Source organism: Mastomys coucha, unplaced genomic scaffold, assembly GCF_008632895.1.
Source record: "Mastomys coucha isolate ucsf_1 unplaced genomic scaffold, UCSF_Mcou_1 pScaffold22, whole genome shotgun sequence".
NCBI lineage: Eukaryota > Metazoa > Chordata > Mammalia > Rodentia > Muridae > Mastomys > Mastomys coucha.
Genome location: NW_022196905.1, coordinates 265,903,916 through 265,916,476, shown reverse-complemented (window position 1 = coordinate 265,916,476; position 12,561 = coordinate 265,903,916). Strand labels below are relative to the sequence as shown.

Here is a 12,561-nt window from a genome sequence, read left to right as displayed (position 1 = left end):
TAAACCATAGGAGTTTACTTCTCTAAAATGCTCATCTCAAGGAGTATCTCAAGCAGGTACAGGTTAAGATACGAGGCACCGGAGTCCTCTTCCCATTGGGTCAGATCATCCTTTGCTATAGGCCTGGAAGGAGAACGCTCGATTTATAAACAATGTCAGAGGCACAGCAACCAGAGTGGAGAGAAGATAAGAACTGCTCGCCCTGAGCCTGTGAACATGGTGGCATTTAGGGTGGATCGATACTTGTTGGGCAAAAATCACCAAAGATATAAAACAAAATGCCTAATACCCTATAAAACAACTTCTGATGGAATACTGGTTTTCATTATGCAGAAGTAAAATATTCACTACCAACCCTGCAATTAGCTAGAAAATTACAATAATTACAGCAATTTTGTATCCCATCTCCAGTCCAATTAATAGATATATGACCTTGTCAACATGTAATAATCAAACTGCATCCACAACAGGGCTGTGGATGCTGAATGGAGCTTACTCAGTAAGAAGGCAATTATTTGAAATTCCGGGAATAGCATTTGTATGCCTTGCTCTATTTTAACAGCTCAAAGCAAATACAATAGGATAGAATCTGTAGTTTCAATATATATTTAAATCAGATCCAAAAAAATAACATATTAATATCAGCTAACTGTTAAAAGGCTTGATCGCTAAGCCAAAGAGCCTTAGTCTTCTCTACTCTTGAACAAATCTTTAAGTAGATCTCTATATTCTTAGATAAGGAAAAATCTGAGATCAAAAGGGAAAGGCAGAACAGCCAGACAGCTAAGCCTTGAAGGTGCTTACTGCATGAGCCTGGTAATATGAACTCAATCCCAAGACTCACATAAAGGTGACAGAGAAGATAAGCTTCAGGATGTGGTCCTCTGACCTCTGTGTATGTGGATGTACATATACAGTACACAGCAAATACACAGCATTCACAGGAAGGCACAGGAAGAGTTAAGAAAAAAAACTTAGGAAAAGGGCAAAGAAGGGAATTTACTTTATGGCATAATCTTTTAATAAATATTACTCTTTCTTTACATTCTAAAAAGTATCAAATTGGTAATATCTTAAAACTTAAAAGAACATTTCAGGAAAAAAAATAATTTTAAGACTTAATAAAGTTTTAAAATAGTTAACAATGTAAAGATTTAAAAGTTACTAAGATACAATGTAACTAATCAGATACTTTGTCAAACACTTTACAGCAGCACTGTTTCCAAAAGCTGAGATACCAACAGGGCATGCAGCATTCCCGAATTTACTGGAATCTTCCTTTGACTTCTAGTACAGATATGAAAAACTCAAATTCTGGAAACAAAGTTATGTTGCCAGGACTCCAAAGACAGGTACCTGTCTCCTGCTGTCTGGAAATTTAAGACAACCTTGAGCATTAGGAAAACTAAACCAGAATGAGAAATCTGAACCGCTCCTATCCCTGAACATTTCCTGGAGGAGACAATTCACCTCTGCAAGTGTGCATCTCTTACTTCCTCCTGTAACAGCTCCTGGCCAGCAGGATGACAAAGACCAATGTGACCAGCAGTACTGTCAGGACTGGTGCATACACGGCAGAGCTCTATTTTCGTGCTGTGGGTTTCAGTCTGAACTCTTCCTATATTTAGTTACACAGTGTATTTGAGCCATGGGCTAGACTCCTATTCATGTTTCAGTATGACTCTTTCATTACACTCATTAAGATCTAGGAATACTTTTAAAATTTTGTGAGCAGGCACCTGTGTGTGTCATCACACAAGGGTGCACATGCTACAGAACCTGAGTGGAGGTCTGAGAACAACTCACAGGAGTCAGTGTGTTCTTTCCACTGTCTCGGGGATGGGATTCAGGTGGTCAGGCTTGGTGGCATGCTCCTTTACCCAATGAGCCATCTCAGGCACTCTCGGTTTCTAGGAAACTGGCATATGAGGATAAGACAATGATCCCTTTAGCTTTGGGCTTCTCTGTCTTGGCTCTATTGTTCTCTGTGCACATATATGCTTGGTGTCTTCATTCTTTTTATATTGTTTTTACTTGTTTTCATTATATGCACATTTTGTTCATGCTGGAGACAGAGTTTGGGATATGAAGTATGCTAGGCACATGACATACCAGTGAGTTAGATTCCCAGCCCTGATCTACAGATTTATGGTAGGGTAGTAAACATAACATGGGAGGAATTTAAGGACTGGGAGATGAACAGGAGTACTGTGAACTGCTTCTTCTGGACATGACACAGTAATTGCACTCAAGAACCCCTGCAGCTATGACTACTTGCACAAGACCCGTGGAAGAGCAAGTCCACAAGACCTGTCAACATTCCAACAGGCAGCATGAATTAGATTCAGTGGGTTAGAGAGGGAGATGGGGACAGGAAGGAGTGGGTAGGAGGGGAAGAAAGGGGAGAGGGAAAGGAAGGAGGGAGGGAAAGGGAGAGGAAAGACTGAGGAACATGACTGCAGGAGGTGGCTGAGGCTGAGGGGTGAGTGGGAGTGGAGAATAGAGAGACTTGAAGATGCATATTACCGGATGCACTGTAAACAATATCCAAACGTCAAAGGACACCTGAAGTGGTCTTAAAAAATAAATAAAAGAAAGAAACAAGATTTGGTGGGGAACCAAGGATGTCAGTGAACAGTAAAGAGTTTGATATTTGTCTTACTTCATTTTGTTTTCTGTAGAGATCTGCAGGGTCTCTGAGAGAATTATAAGGATTTTTATCTTCTCACACTCTGAATCTTGGGTGCTTAGTTTTAGACTCAGATTCAAGTTGCCTGCATATTTTAAACTTCTAGCTGACTACATAGATAAAACAAAAATCAAGGAGCAAACAATGGAAGAGGTACATGCAGCTTACAAACAGGTAGAACCAAGTTATTGAAATGTGATGGACCACACTAGTGAGGGGAGAAAAAGAAATCAGAGTACATCTGAGAAGAATAAAATACAGATTCTAAATAATTACCCATGTTGTATTTTAGATATTATATAATCAACCAGAGAAAAGAATTCGCCACCAAAGATTCTCAGTCAGTAAAACCAAGTACTCTATCTGAAGTAACTGAGAGGATCTTAAGCAGAGACGCCTAAAGATAAATCAATGAGCTTTAAATTTATTTCTTTGTGGAAGAAATGTGATGTGACCGAGTCCCCTTATGGATGAACTCACAGTGTTCCTGCCTCAGCCCCCGGACAGCAGGATTACAGGTGTAAGTCACCAGTGTGCCTTCCCTAAGTTAGAAATAACAGGAACAACACCTTGTTACCGTTAACTGCAGCTCAGCTCTGAGATTTTACAAACAAGTATTATTTCTAGCAAAAATAGTTCACTTTTCTAAGTAAACTGTCCAGAATTGGTTATGGAATTCTTCAAATAAATATTCTGAGACTGAGGGTTCCTGACACATGACACATCATAGTCTATGTCCCTAGCTTTCCTTGAGGTTTGAATTCCCTCTCTCCCAAAACCTCGAAGACAACTTTGGTGCCAAGGTCTCTTCTTTGCTAGTGTTCTTGTGAAATACATGCACTGTGGGTCTTGTCTGCAATGGGGTGGGCTATGAGAAGCCTTTGGTTGTTTCTATTTATAAAGAAAGTGCAGAGTAGCATACCTGCAATCTATCTTTATTTACCCTTAGTGAGCAATCAAGTCTCTACTATAGACAAAACTAAACCCATCTATGAACAGGTTTGTAACTGCTGGCTTCTTGCGTAAAAGATTCTGGCCCAGGTTCAAACTGTAACCAATGTCTGACAAACACAAAGAATTCCATTTGTAGGAGCAAAGACAGATAAAGAAGCTAAGGTACCTGGGAATTAGGATGAAATGTGCAGAATACAGAAAACTCTCACTTACTTGCCCGGAGGACTGAAGGCGTGACCTCAATTTCACTTGTGGCTTGATAAGGCTGAAAAGCAGAAACATTGTTGGTGCCCAGCTCACTGCCGAATATCTCTGGACTCTGGGTGCCTGTGGAGCTGGCACTGGTACCATCTCCTCCATGGTGGGGATCCTGCTCATCAAACACTGCTACCAGCTGGAAATGACAGAAAAAAAAAATGGCACTTGTGAAATGAAGGCATCAAAATCACTACCAAATATTCCACCATGCTGAGACAAACCTAGGAGAAAATACTGACAGCTATGTATCCAAGAATGCTAGCTTTTTAGGAAGCACAACCTCAGTGAAACATTGTTTCCCTGAGGCCTGACACTCCAATCACACATTTCTAGGAAGTGAGTTTCATATCTAAAATTTTACAGGTAAAAATATAGTAAGACACGGTGAGATCCCAGAATGCTAGGGTAGGAGTGAGTTTAAATCTCTTTTTTTAACACAGATATGCTACTAAGTAAAAAGAAGATCTATAGAAAAATCTGTGTACATGCATGTATACATGTATGTTTTCTTCACCTTCTTTCATTTTCTCATCCCTAAGGGTCTCAAGTTGCCCAGGCTAGCCTAGATTTACTATGAAAGAACACAATTTCTACTACTTAAAATAAAACTAAATACAAAAGAATGGTCATATACACGCTATTCCAGGGAGTCAATTTGCTTCATGCGTGCATACAGTCTAGCAACTCCCACTCTGTTCACAAATGCACAGATCAGGAATGAACAAAAACGTGAAAATATTTTGGATGGTGAAAGCCAATATTTTCACTGTCAGAAAGAGCAGTTGCCGAAAAGGAGTAGCTGGAATGAGCTCTGTGGTGTTAGACTGGAACTGGGGCTCAACAGAAACTCATGGCTCCCATAAGTAAGCCACCCCCAGCAACAGCACTTCATTACTGTGAACCTAGAGATATTCTCTAGATTCCTAAAGAATATCTACACTGCCCTGGATGAATAGGCCAGTCACTAGATGCGGGCCATTAATCAATAACACTGCAAGTACCAGATGTATGAGGATATTGTTGGTATAACAAAACATACTGTTGAACATTTAAGTTTTTCTACGGAACATAATACACTCTATAATAATGATAACATGTACCATACATAATTTATTGCTATAATTGTACATGACTGGCAATAGAGTAGGTTCTTTCACACCAACAAATGAGAAAACCATTATGCTACGATCTCACTGAGATAATGAAAATTCCTACATTTACTGCGATCTAATGGGAAGCCAGTTAAAAAGATCATACGGTGTTGTACAGCTACAGGTGGCCGGGCATACAGAGAGATGGTGTATACGAGGGTTACAGACCAATCTCCTAGTTCTAGTCGAAGAGGCCCCAGCATTGAGAAGCAATAGTGCCCCAGAACCAATGAGCACTCTTCAGGCCTGGATCTAGGTTTCTAACGTCACTCACTAGTAAGGCAAGGCATCTTGAAAAAGAGCTGATGAACAGTGGAACAGAGAAAACACACATTGAGTATGAAATGCCTAGCAATGCTGAGAGTGAAGACGTGTTTGAAAGACAAAAGAGGTACAAAGGAAGCAGATACAACCTAAATTCCCTCTGTTCCTACAACCAAAGCTGGGATGTCTTAGGACCAAACAAATAATTCTACCAGGGTATCAATAATTCCAGAACAAATAACACATCTATGAATCTGTGACTGCTAAAACAATGGTGGAAATCTGAGAGCTGTAGTATCCAAATAATAAAGACAAGAGTGAGGTTGGGGCATGGCTCGTTTGGTAGACGGCTTCCCTAGCATGCTCAGTGTCCCTTATTTCATTCCCAGCATTACATAAACCAGACATAGTGGCAAAATCCTGTCATCTCACTTCTTCAGAGGTAGAAGCAGAAAAACCAGAAGTTCAAGGTCATCTTTGACTATACAGCAAGCTGGAAATTGGTCTGGGCAAACTTGTGAGTCTCTATCTCACAAGTAAATAAACAGATAAATGAAACATAATATAAACAAACAAAAAACTATATCAATTAGGAATGTTCATAGAAATAATTGTCACGGGAAAAAAAAATGTACCAATAGACACTTATGTTACAGGATGAAAAGAAAAAATGAAGCAGAATAATTGCCTGTCTCAAAAGGCCTCTCCCTGTGATCAGTGTGCTTCCTCCTTGGCCACAGAGTAAGTTGAGGACCAGCCTGGGCTATATGAAACCCAGTCTAAAAAAATAAATGAGTAGGTAAGTAACAATGGATGAATAGGTGGTACTGGAAATAAAGTTATCATTAGGAAATCCATAAAAGTAATTCTTACAGACAAAACCTACCAATGGATGCCTAAGTTGATGACGAGGATAGACACCATATGTTTATCTGTCTCAAAAGGCTTCCCATATTATATGTCTCAGCCAAAAGAAGAAAGGTAAGTTACCTTTACAGGGAAGAGGGATGACAGGCACAAGTCTCCATACATAAAATCAGCAGCGACTAGAATACCACCCCTGAGAAGGACACAAGGCCATTGGTGTGGCTGCTGTTCTCGCCAACTGTATCTCTCCAAGTTAATCATAGAATATCAGGTAAATCGAAATTGAAGGACATTAAACCAAACAAAGATTACTCTGATTCAGTGTACGATAGTCATGAAAAATCAGGAAAAAATGACAAAGTCACGTACACAGGAAATCACAGAAAAACAAGAAGTACAGGTGATGGGACTCTCCGCTGGATATGGGGCCCAAAAAGTCTCAAGGCAAAATCTAAACAAACTTTTAAAATCAGCTGACATGCGAGCTGAAGGTGGTTTTATACTGGTGATAATTGCCTCTGATTATAGATGACGCAGACGTTAAGGAGCTGACGAAGGGATCAGGAAACCTCAGGTAAGCTATTTCTCAACTTTTGTGAAATTTATAATTATCTCAAATGGAAGTTTTCAACTGTTAGTTGTTGTCACAAAATACTACAAAAGATATCACTGGTTCTTCTCTGAACTAGCACAGTTCTTTGACCTTGCCATAAACAATGGGAAAAATATCCTTGACTGCTAAAAAACCAAGGAAAGTGTTTGTAGACGTACGCCCAAGTTTTCAAACTGTAATTAAGTCTTGTCCTCCCGGTGTGAATGGTAGATTCCCCTGCATCACAGGCAGAAGATCAGGGTACTCTTTCTGAAAATAGATTCTTAGGGAGCTAGGCTCCTGATGACACAGCTGTCATGGCTCTGCTCTGGTGGCACAAGAGCAGCATAAAGAACACATGAAGAAATGAGCATGGCTCTGTTAAATCAAAACTTTATTCATAAAAATAGGCAGCAGATGCAGTTTAATACATGGTGGTGTCTTTATGACCCTCCACACAAGGGATTCCTGTCTTTCTGCGGCCATTCAACTGTAAAGTTTCAATTTTCAAAATAAAGACAGTCAACAGTACATTTGTAACCCCATAAGCTAACAACACCCATTTTGAATTGTTTATCAGAACACAGGATTCCTACATTGATTTAAATATCAAATCCTACACAAGCTGTATGGCTTAATATGCATTTCTGAAGCTATCGATTTTTGACATTTTGATATTTAATTGGAGATAATTAAAATTCAAGTTTGTTATTAACTATGAGATACTTTTCTCAAGAATCTAGTCCTTTCTGTAGAGTGAAAATGGAGACAGAAAATTACAAACAAGTCTTCAAATGCCAAATATGGAAGTGCTTATACATGTATATTAGTTTCAATAATTATCTCCAGCATTTTGAGAAAACACAAGATTAAGAAATCTGGACTGTGTCGTGAATAAATGCTACGAGAACCTCGCTGGCAGAATCACAGTTGGTGATTTGCAATGTGCCAATAACACACAATTTTACAGCTTTCTTTTAAACCAAATTTTAAGTGCCAGGTGCAGAAATGAAGTAATTTTGTGTTAAATTGGGAAGGATTTATAATTTTAGAAAAGCTACTCCATAAGAATACATATAGAAACACAGCAAAAGAAAACGAGACCTCCACAAAAAAAAAAAAAAAAAAAAAAAAAAAAAAAATCACAGATTCAAAATTCCTGTGTGCCCTTCAAAAAGTAAAAGAAATGTAGTTTTAAGTTTTTAAGATGTGACTCAACTCCATTTTAGCAGATGGAATCTTCACTATCCATGAACTAGATCATTCTTTAAGATTCACTTTAAAGTTTGATTTTTAATTATGCTTGTATGGAACAGGTGTGGGGACAAGCATACAGACATCCTCAGGAGTCCAGAAGAGGGTATTAGACCCCCTGGATTTGGAGTGGCCCTGAGTATCCTAGTATGGGTATTAGAAGCTGAACTGGGGTCCTCTGCAAGAGCAGTACTTGTTCTTAACTACAGAGCCATTTCTCCAGCCCTATAGGGCCTGTTCTTAACTAACTAGTGAGTCATCTCTCCAGTTCCAAAGGTTGTTACTAATAGTTACTAACTAATCTCTCTCTCTCTCTCTTTTTTTTTCCCCCAGGTTTTTTTTCCCCAAGACCGGGTTTTTCTGTGTAGCCCTGGCTGTCCTGGAACTCACTCTGAAGACCAAGCTGGCCTCAAACTCAGAAATCCAACTGCCTCTGCCTCCCAAATACTGGGATCAAAGGCGTGTGCCATCACTGCCCAGTGAACTAATCTCCTGTTCCTTGCATCTGGAAAGTATGGGGAAAAGAGGACCGGCTGAATCTGGTTAATTATGGGATAAGCTGCATGTAAATACACCCTACTCAATGCCACACATTCCCCATCAGAACCTAATAAATATACATCATACATCACTGCAAACTACTCTGATGAGTAAAATTATGAGCAGAGTGGGCCAAACAAAGTAAAGTGGCTAAATCCAGAACTGCATTTAGAAGAAGCTTGGGCTTCTTCAGAGGGTGGCTGGTGCATTATGGGCCTCCACTTATCTCCAAAGGCTTCCTTAATGGAAATGGTAAACAGGATGATAGCTACAACAATGACAGGCAGAACAATGACCTCACACCAAAACAATCACGTCTACATCTCTCATAGTGGTGGCTGTTAAGTGACTTGGCGTCACCATTACAACTTTATGAACAGGATTAAGGTTAGTGACCAGAAACACAGAGCTAACCCAGGTGATGTTAAAATCCCCATCTAAACAAAGGAGCATGAAATGATAAAAGATTTCCCCTGACTTGAGTTAGAGATCTGTGATGATGGACAGAGATGCTGACCACTTGCTCTTAAGATGAAGAGTAAGAGCCTTGAGCCAATGAATTCTAACAGCATGAAGGGGCAAGAGAGAATGAAATCTCCCACAATCCCCCCACCAGTGAGGGCTGTGGCTCAGCTGACTCCATGAAGACTACGGTCACCTCTCTCCATCAATAACTGCATGTGAGTAAGTACACATAAGCACACACAGGTGAAGCCTCTGGCTTATAGTGATGTCTCACAGTAGGAAGAAGAAACTAATGGTGACCCACCAAGCACATAACTAGTAGTTTTCACTTAGTTATATCATGGTAGTAGATATTCATTGTAAATACAAAAGACTAATGAAAATCCAATCAGTGTGGTTTGAGTCTACACACAAATACGAAGGGTTTTGTTTTAAAGGATCACAAAAAGAAAGGCCACAGAAAAAGTAAGGAAGTCTGCTAGAAAAATGTTCAGATCAACATATAACCAGGAAATGAAGTTCAAACCTCCCACGGTGTGTAAGAATTCTGCTTGACAGAAAAGGAAAGCGAAGACCTAGGAGCAGGGCTATCCAGAGAGCTAGTAAAGTAGGCATGGTTGAAAATCAAATCTCCAGACTACATGTTCTTTACCTCCCTACCTCTGAATACCTCCCACACTAACAATAGGCCCAATAGCCATAGACTGAGGACTCCAAAGCCTCTAGCTGGGAATCTCTTGATTAACCAAAGGTGATAATCCTCACATCAATCAATGCAACTCTGAGCTCACCACCTAACACTTGCTGACTATATTTGGTACCCTTTAAGATAATCACAAACAGTTTCAATGTCATGAAAGTGTGATTCAGTATTAATCATGGAACTTAATAGGGAGGGAGGGAGGGAGGAGGGAAGGAGGCAGGCAGGCCAGTATTCCAACTAAAATAGTCAACAAGCTGGGCAAAAGAATACATTGGAGCCAGTGCTAGGCTGTGTTGTAAACATTATAAGCTATGCCAATAATCAAACTTACCTCAGGGCAAGCTCAAACATACACACACACAAACACACACACCCACATACACACACAAACACACACACACACTTTCCCAACACCTACAGTCCCTGTCATAACATTACTGAACTGTCAGAAGCAAGTGTGGGTAAACTAAAAATGCAGCCTTCTTCCTGTGAAGAGAGGGCTTTGCTTGCTTCAGGCCCAGGCCTGCCAGTATCTTCTCCTTCCTCTGACTTACAAGTCCATGACATAACAAGATGCTCTATCCAGAAACCCAGATGTGTGGTGATGTGAGACAGTCTATATTCCCATCTCTTTGGGGGGTTTTTGTTGTTGTTTTGGTTTTGGTTTTTGTTTTTGTTTGTTTGTTTGTTTGTTTTTGGTTTTTCTTTTTTCAAGACAGGGTTTCTCTGTGTAGCTCTGGCTGTCCTGAACTCACTCTGTAGACCAAGCTGGCCTTGAACTCAGAAATCCACCTGCCTCTGCCTCCCAAGTGTTGGTATTAAAGGTGTGTGCCACTACCCCATCTAGAAAGCAGCATGATTATGACCCCATGCAGAACCACATCCCCATCTCTTACACCACTGGGTCCAGTTGTAAAAACCAGAAACATGAAGGAAAGGAGTCTCTTATCAGTTGTTCAGGGCACTACTGAACCAATTGGGTACTACTGAACCAATTGCTGGTAGAAATAATCCTCCTGTCACTAATAAGAGTACCAGAACAACCAGGGAATCATGAAAAAGGCTAAACATGTGACTTTTAATTCAACCTCAACAGCATATATTTCTCTACCAACAAGACTATGGGCCATGCTTCCAGTCAAAACATTTCTTTGCTCCTTGTAACCTAAGTGTAGGAAGAGTTTCTGTGACTTTTCTAAACCTATGTATAGCCTACATTCTTTACTCATTTGCAATGTAACCTTTACCCTCATAATCTGATTCCCTAAAAGGAAATTCCCTATACTTCAGCTTGTAGCAAAACATTGTGATTTAACCTTTCAAATACTTTGAACAATGTAACTTCAAAGGCTGACACAATCAGATACAAAGCTATCCTTAAAATACAGCTGTCTTAAGAAGACCAGATGCATATACTGTTTATTGTCCTTCCTGTGAGTCTGAGTCTGTCTCTCATTACTCCAGTTTCAATCTGTATAAAAGCCTTTTCTTAAAGATTTCAGAAACATTACATCATTTGCCTAACAAACTCCACTCTGCTTCACACTAACTCAACCTGAAATTCTCTTCGTAATAGAAGTGGGTACTCCAGCTTTCCCTCAGTAGATGTCTCTGAACGAACTCTGCGGGCTGTCTCCCTCTGCCTGTAAGTGCCTGTCTCTCTTTCAAGAGATTATAAAACTAAAGCTGTGATCCTTAGGAAGACTTGCTTTAGTCCTTTACTTCTTAAGCTAGTGAAGATCCCTGAGCCAGAAGCCTGCCTGTTTCACTGGCCAGGGACACTTCCCTTCTTGCTGGAGGCTGCACTTGGCAGACTGTGCTGCATCAGAGGTCTTTGGGAGGGCAAGTGACTTCCATCTATGTCTGGCAACTCAAGAGTGTATACAGTCTATCAAGGAACATATATAAAGAAGGTAAGTCACAAAAATTTCCTGCCAGTTTAGTCTTATTCACTCTAAAACTTTGGTTTTTTTTGTTTTTGTTTTGTTTTGTTTTCCGGTAATTAATGCTCAAACACTGTCTACCCCAAATTAGAAATCTGAAAAATCACTTAGTTCCACATTTTGGAGACTGTGGTTAACCAAGTATTTAAAAAAAAAAAAAAAAAAAAAGGGAAGGTGAACAAGTCTGTTGTTGAGTCAGTCACGAGAACAAAGTCACAGAAAACCTCAACTCAGTGTCAGGCCTGGGATGAAGCAATAGAGGTCAGCAGAGCACCATCCTGCACTTAATACAAGACAGCAATTTCAGTGCAGAAATCAGCCTGTTTCCAAGGCAACCTGCCATGTCTATGGGAAACTCACTTGGGAGTCCATAAACCCTGGAAGTGCAGAGTTCACTGTTTGAACAAGACACCCACTGGCAACTTAGCTCCCTCTAAAAGCATGACCAGAAAATAAAGAGAAGTTTAACTGCTTCAAAGGATAAAGGAGATTCACACGACTCTATTAAGATGTGGAGGTGGGCAGATAAAATGAAAACGGGTGACCTAAGATGAAAAGGAAAAATTGGTTTACTTTCAAGTTCAAAGGCACCAGTCGTGGGGAGTGGGTGGCAAGCCTGCCCTACTAGTGCTCCAGGAGGCTGAAGCAGGAGGATAGTCAAGTACAGATAAGCCATTACATGCAGATCCAGTCTCAAACCCCCCCTCTTCCCCCCACCCCCCGAAAGGCACCAGAACATACATTCTATTCAAAGTCCTCACTTAAAGTTGGAGATGACACATACTGAACAGTCAGTATGCACACTGACAACCAGGAGTAAATATTAGCAAAAGATCCAAGGTCAATCAATTTGTTTTATAAAAATCTAAGCCCCGTGTTAC

General features: G+C 40.2%; 1 protein-coding gene across 19 annotated transcripts in view; it reads right to left on the bottom strand.

Annotated features, from left to right (window-relative positions):
• Pard3 (par-3 family cell polarity regulator) overlaps positions 1-12,561 on the bottom strand; it is a 555,587-nt gene that overhangs the window by 335,502 nt on the left and 207,524 nt on the right. For all 19 annotated transcript variants that reach the window (XM_031341867.1, XM_031341876.1, XM_031341877.1 and 16 more), the window contains one exon: positions 3,857-4,037. In XM_031341867.1, coding sequence (XP_031197727.1) covers positions 3,857-4,037 — 181 coding nt within the window. The remainder of the gene's footprint in view (positions 1-3,856; positions 4,038-12,561) is intronic.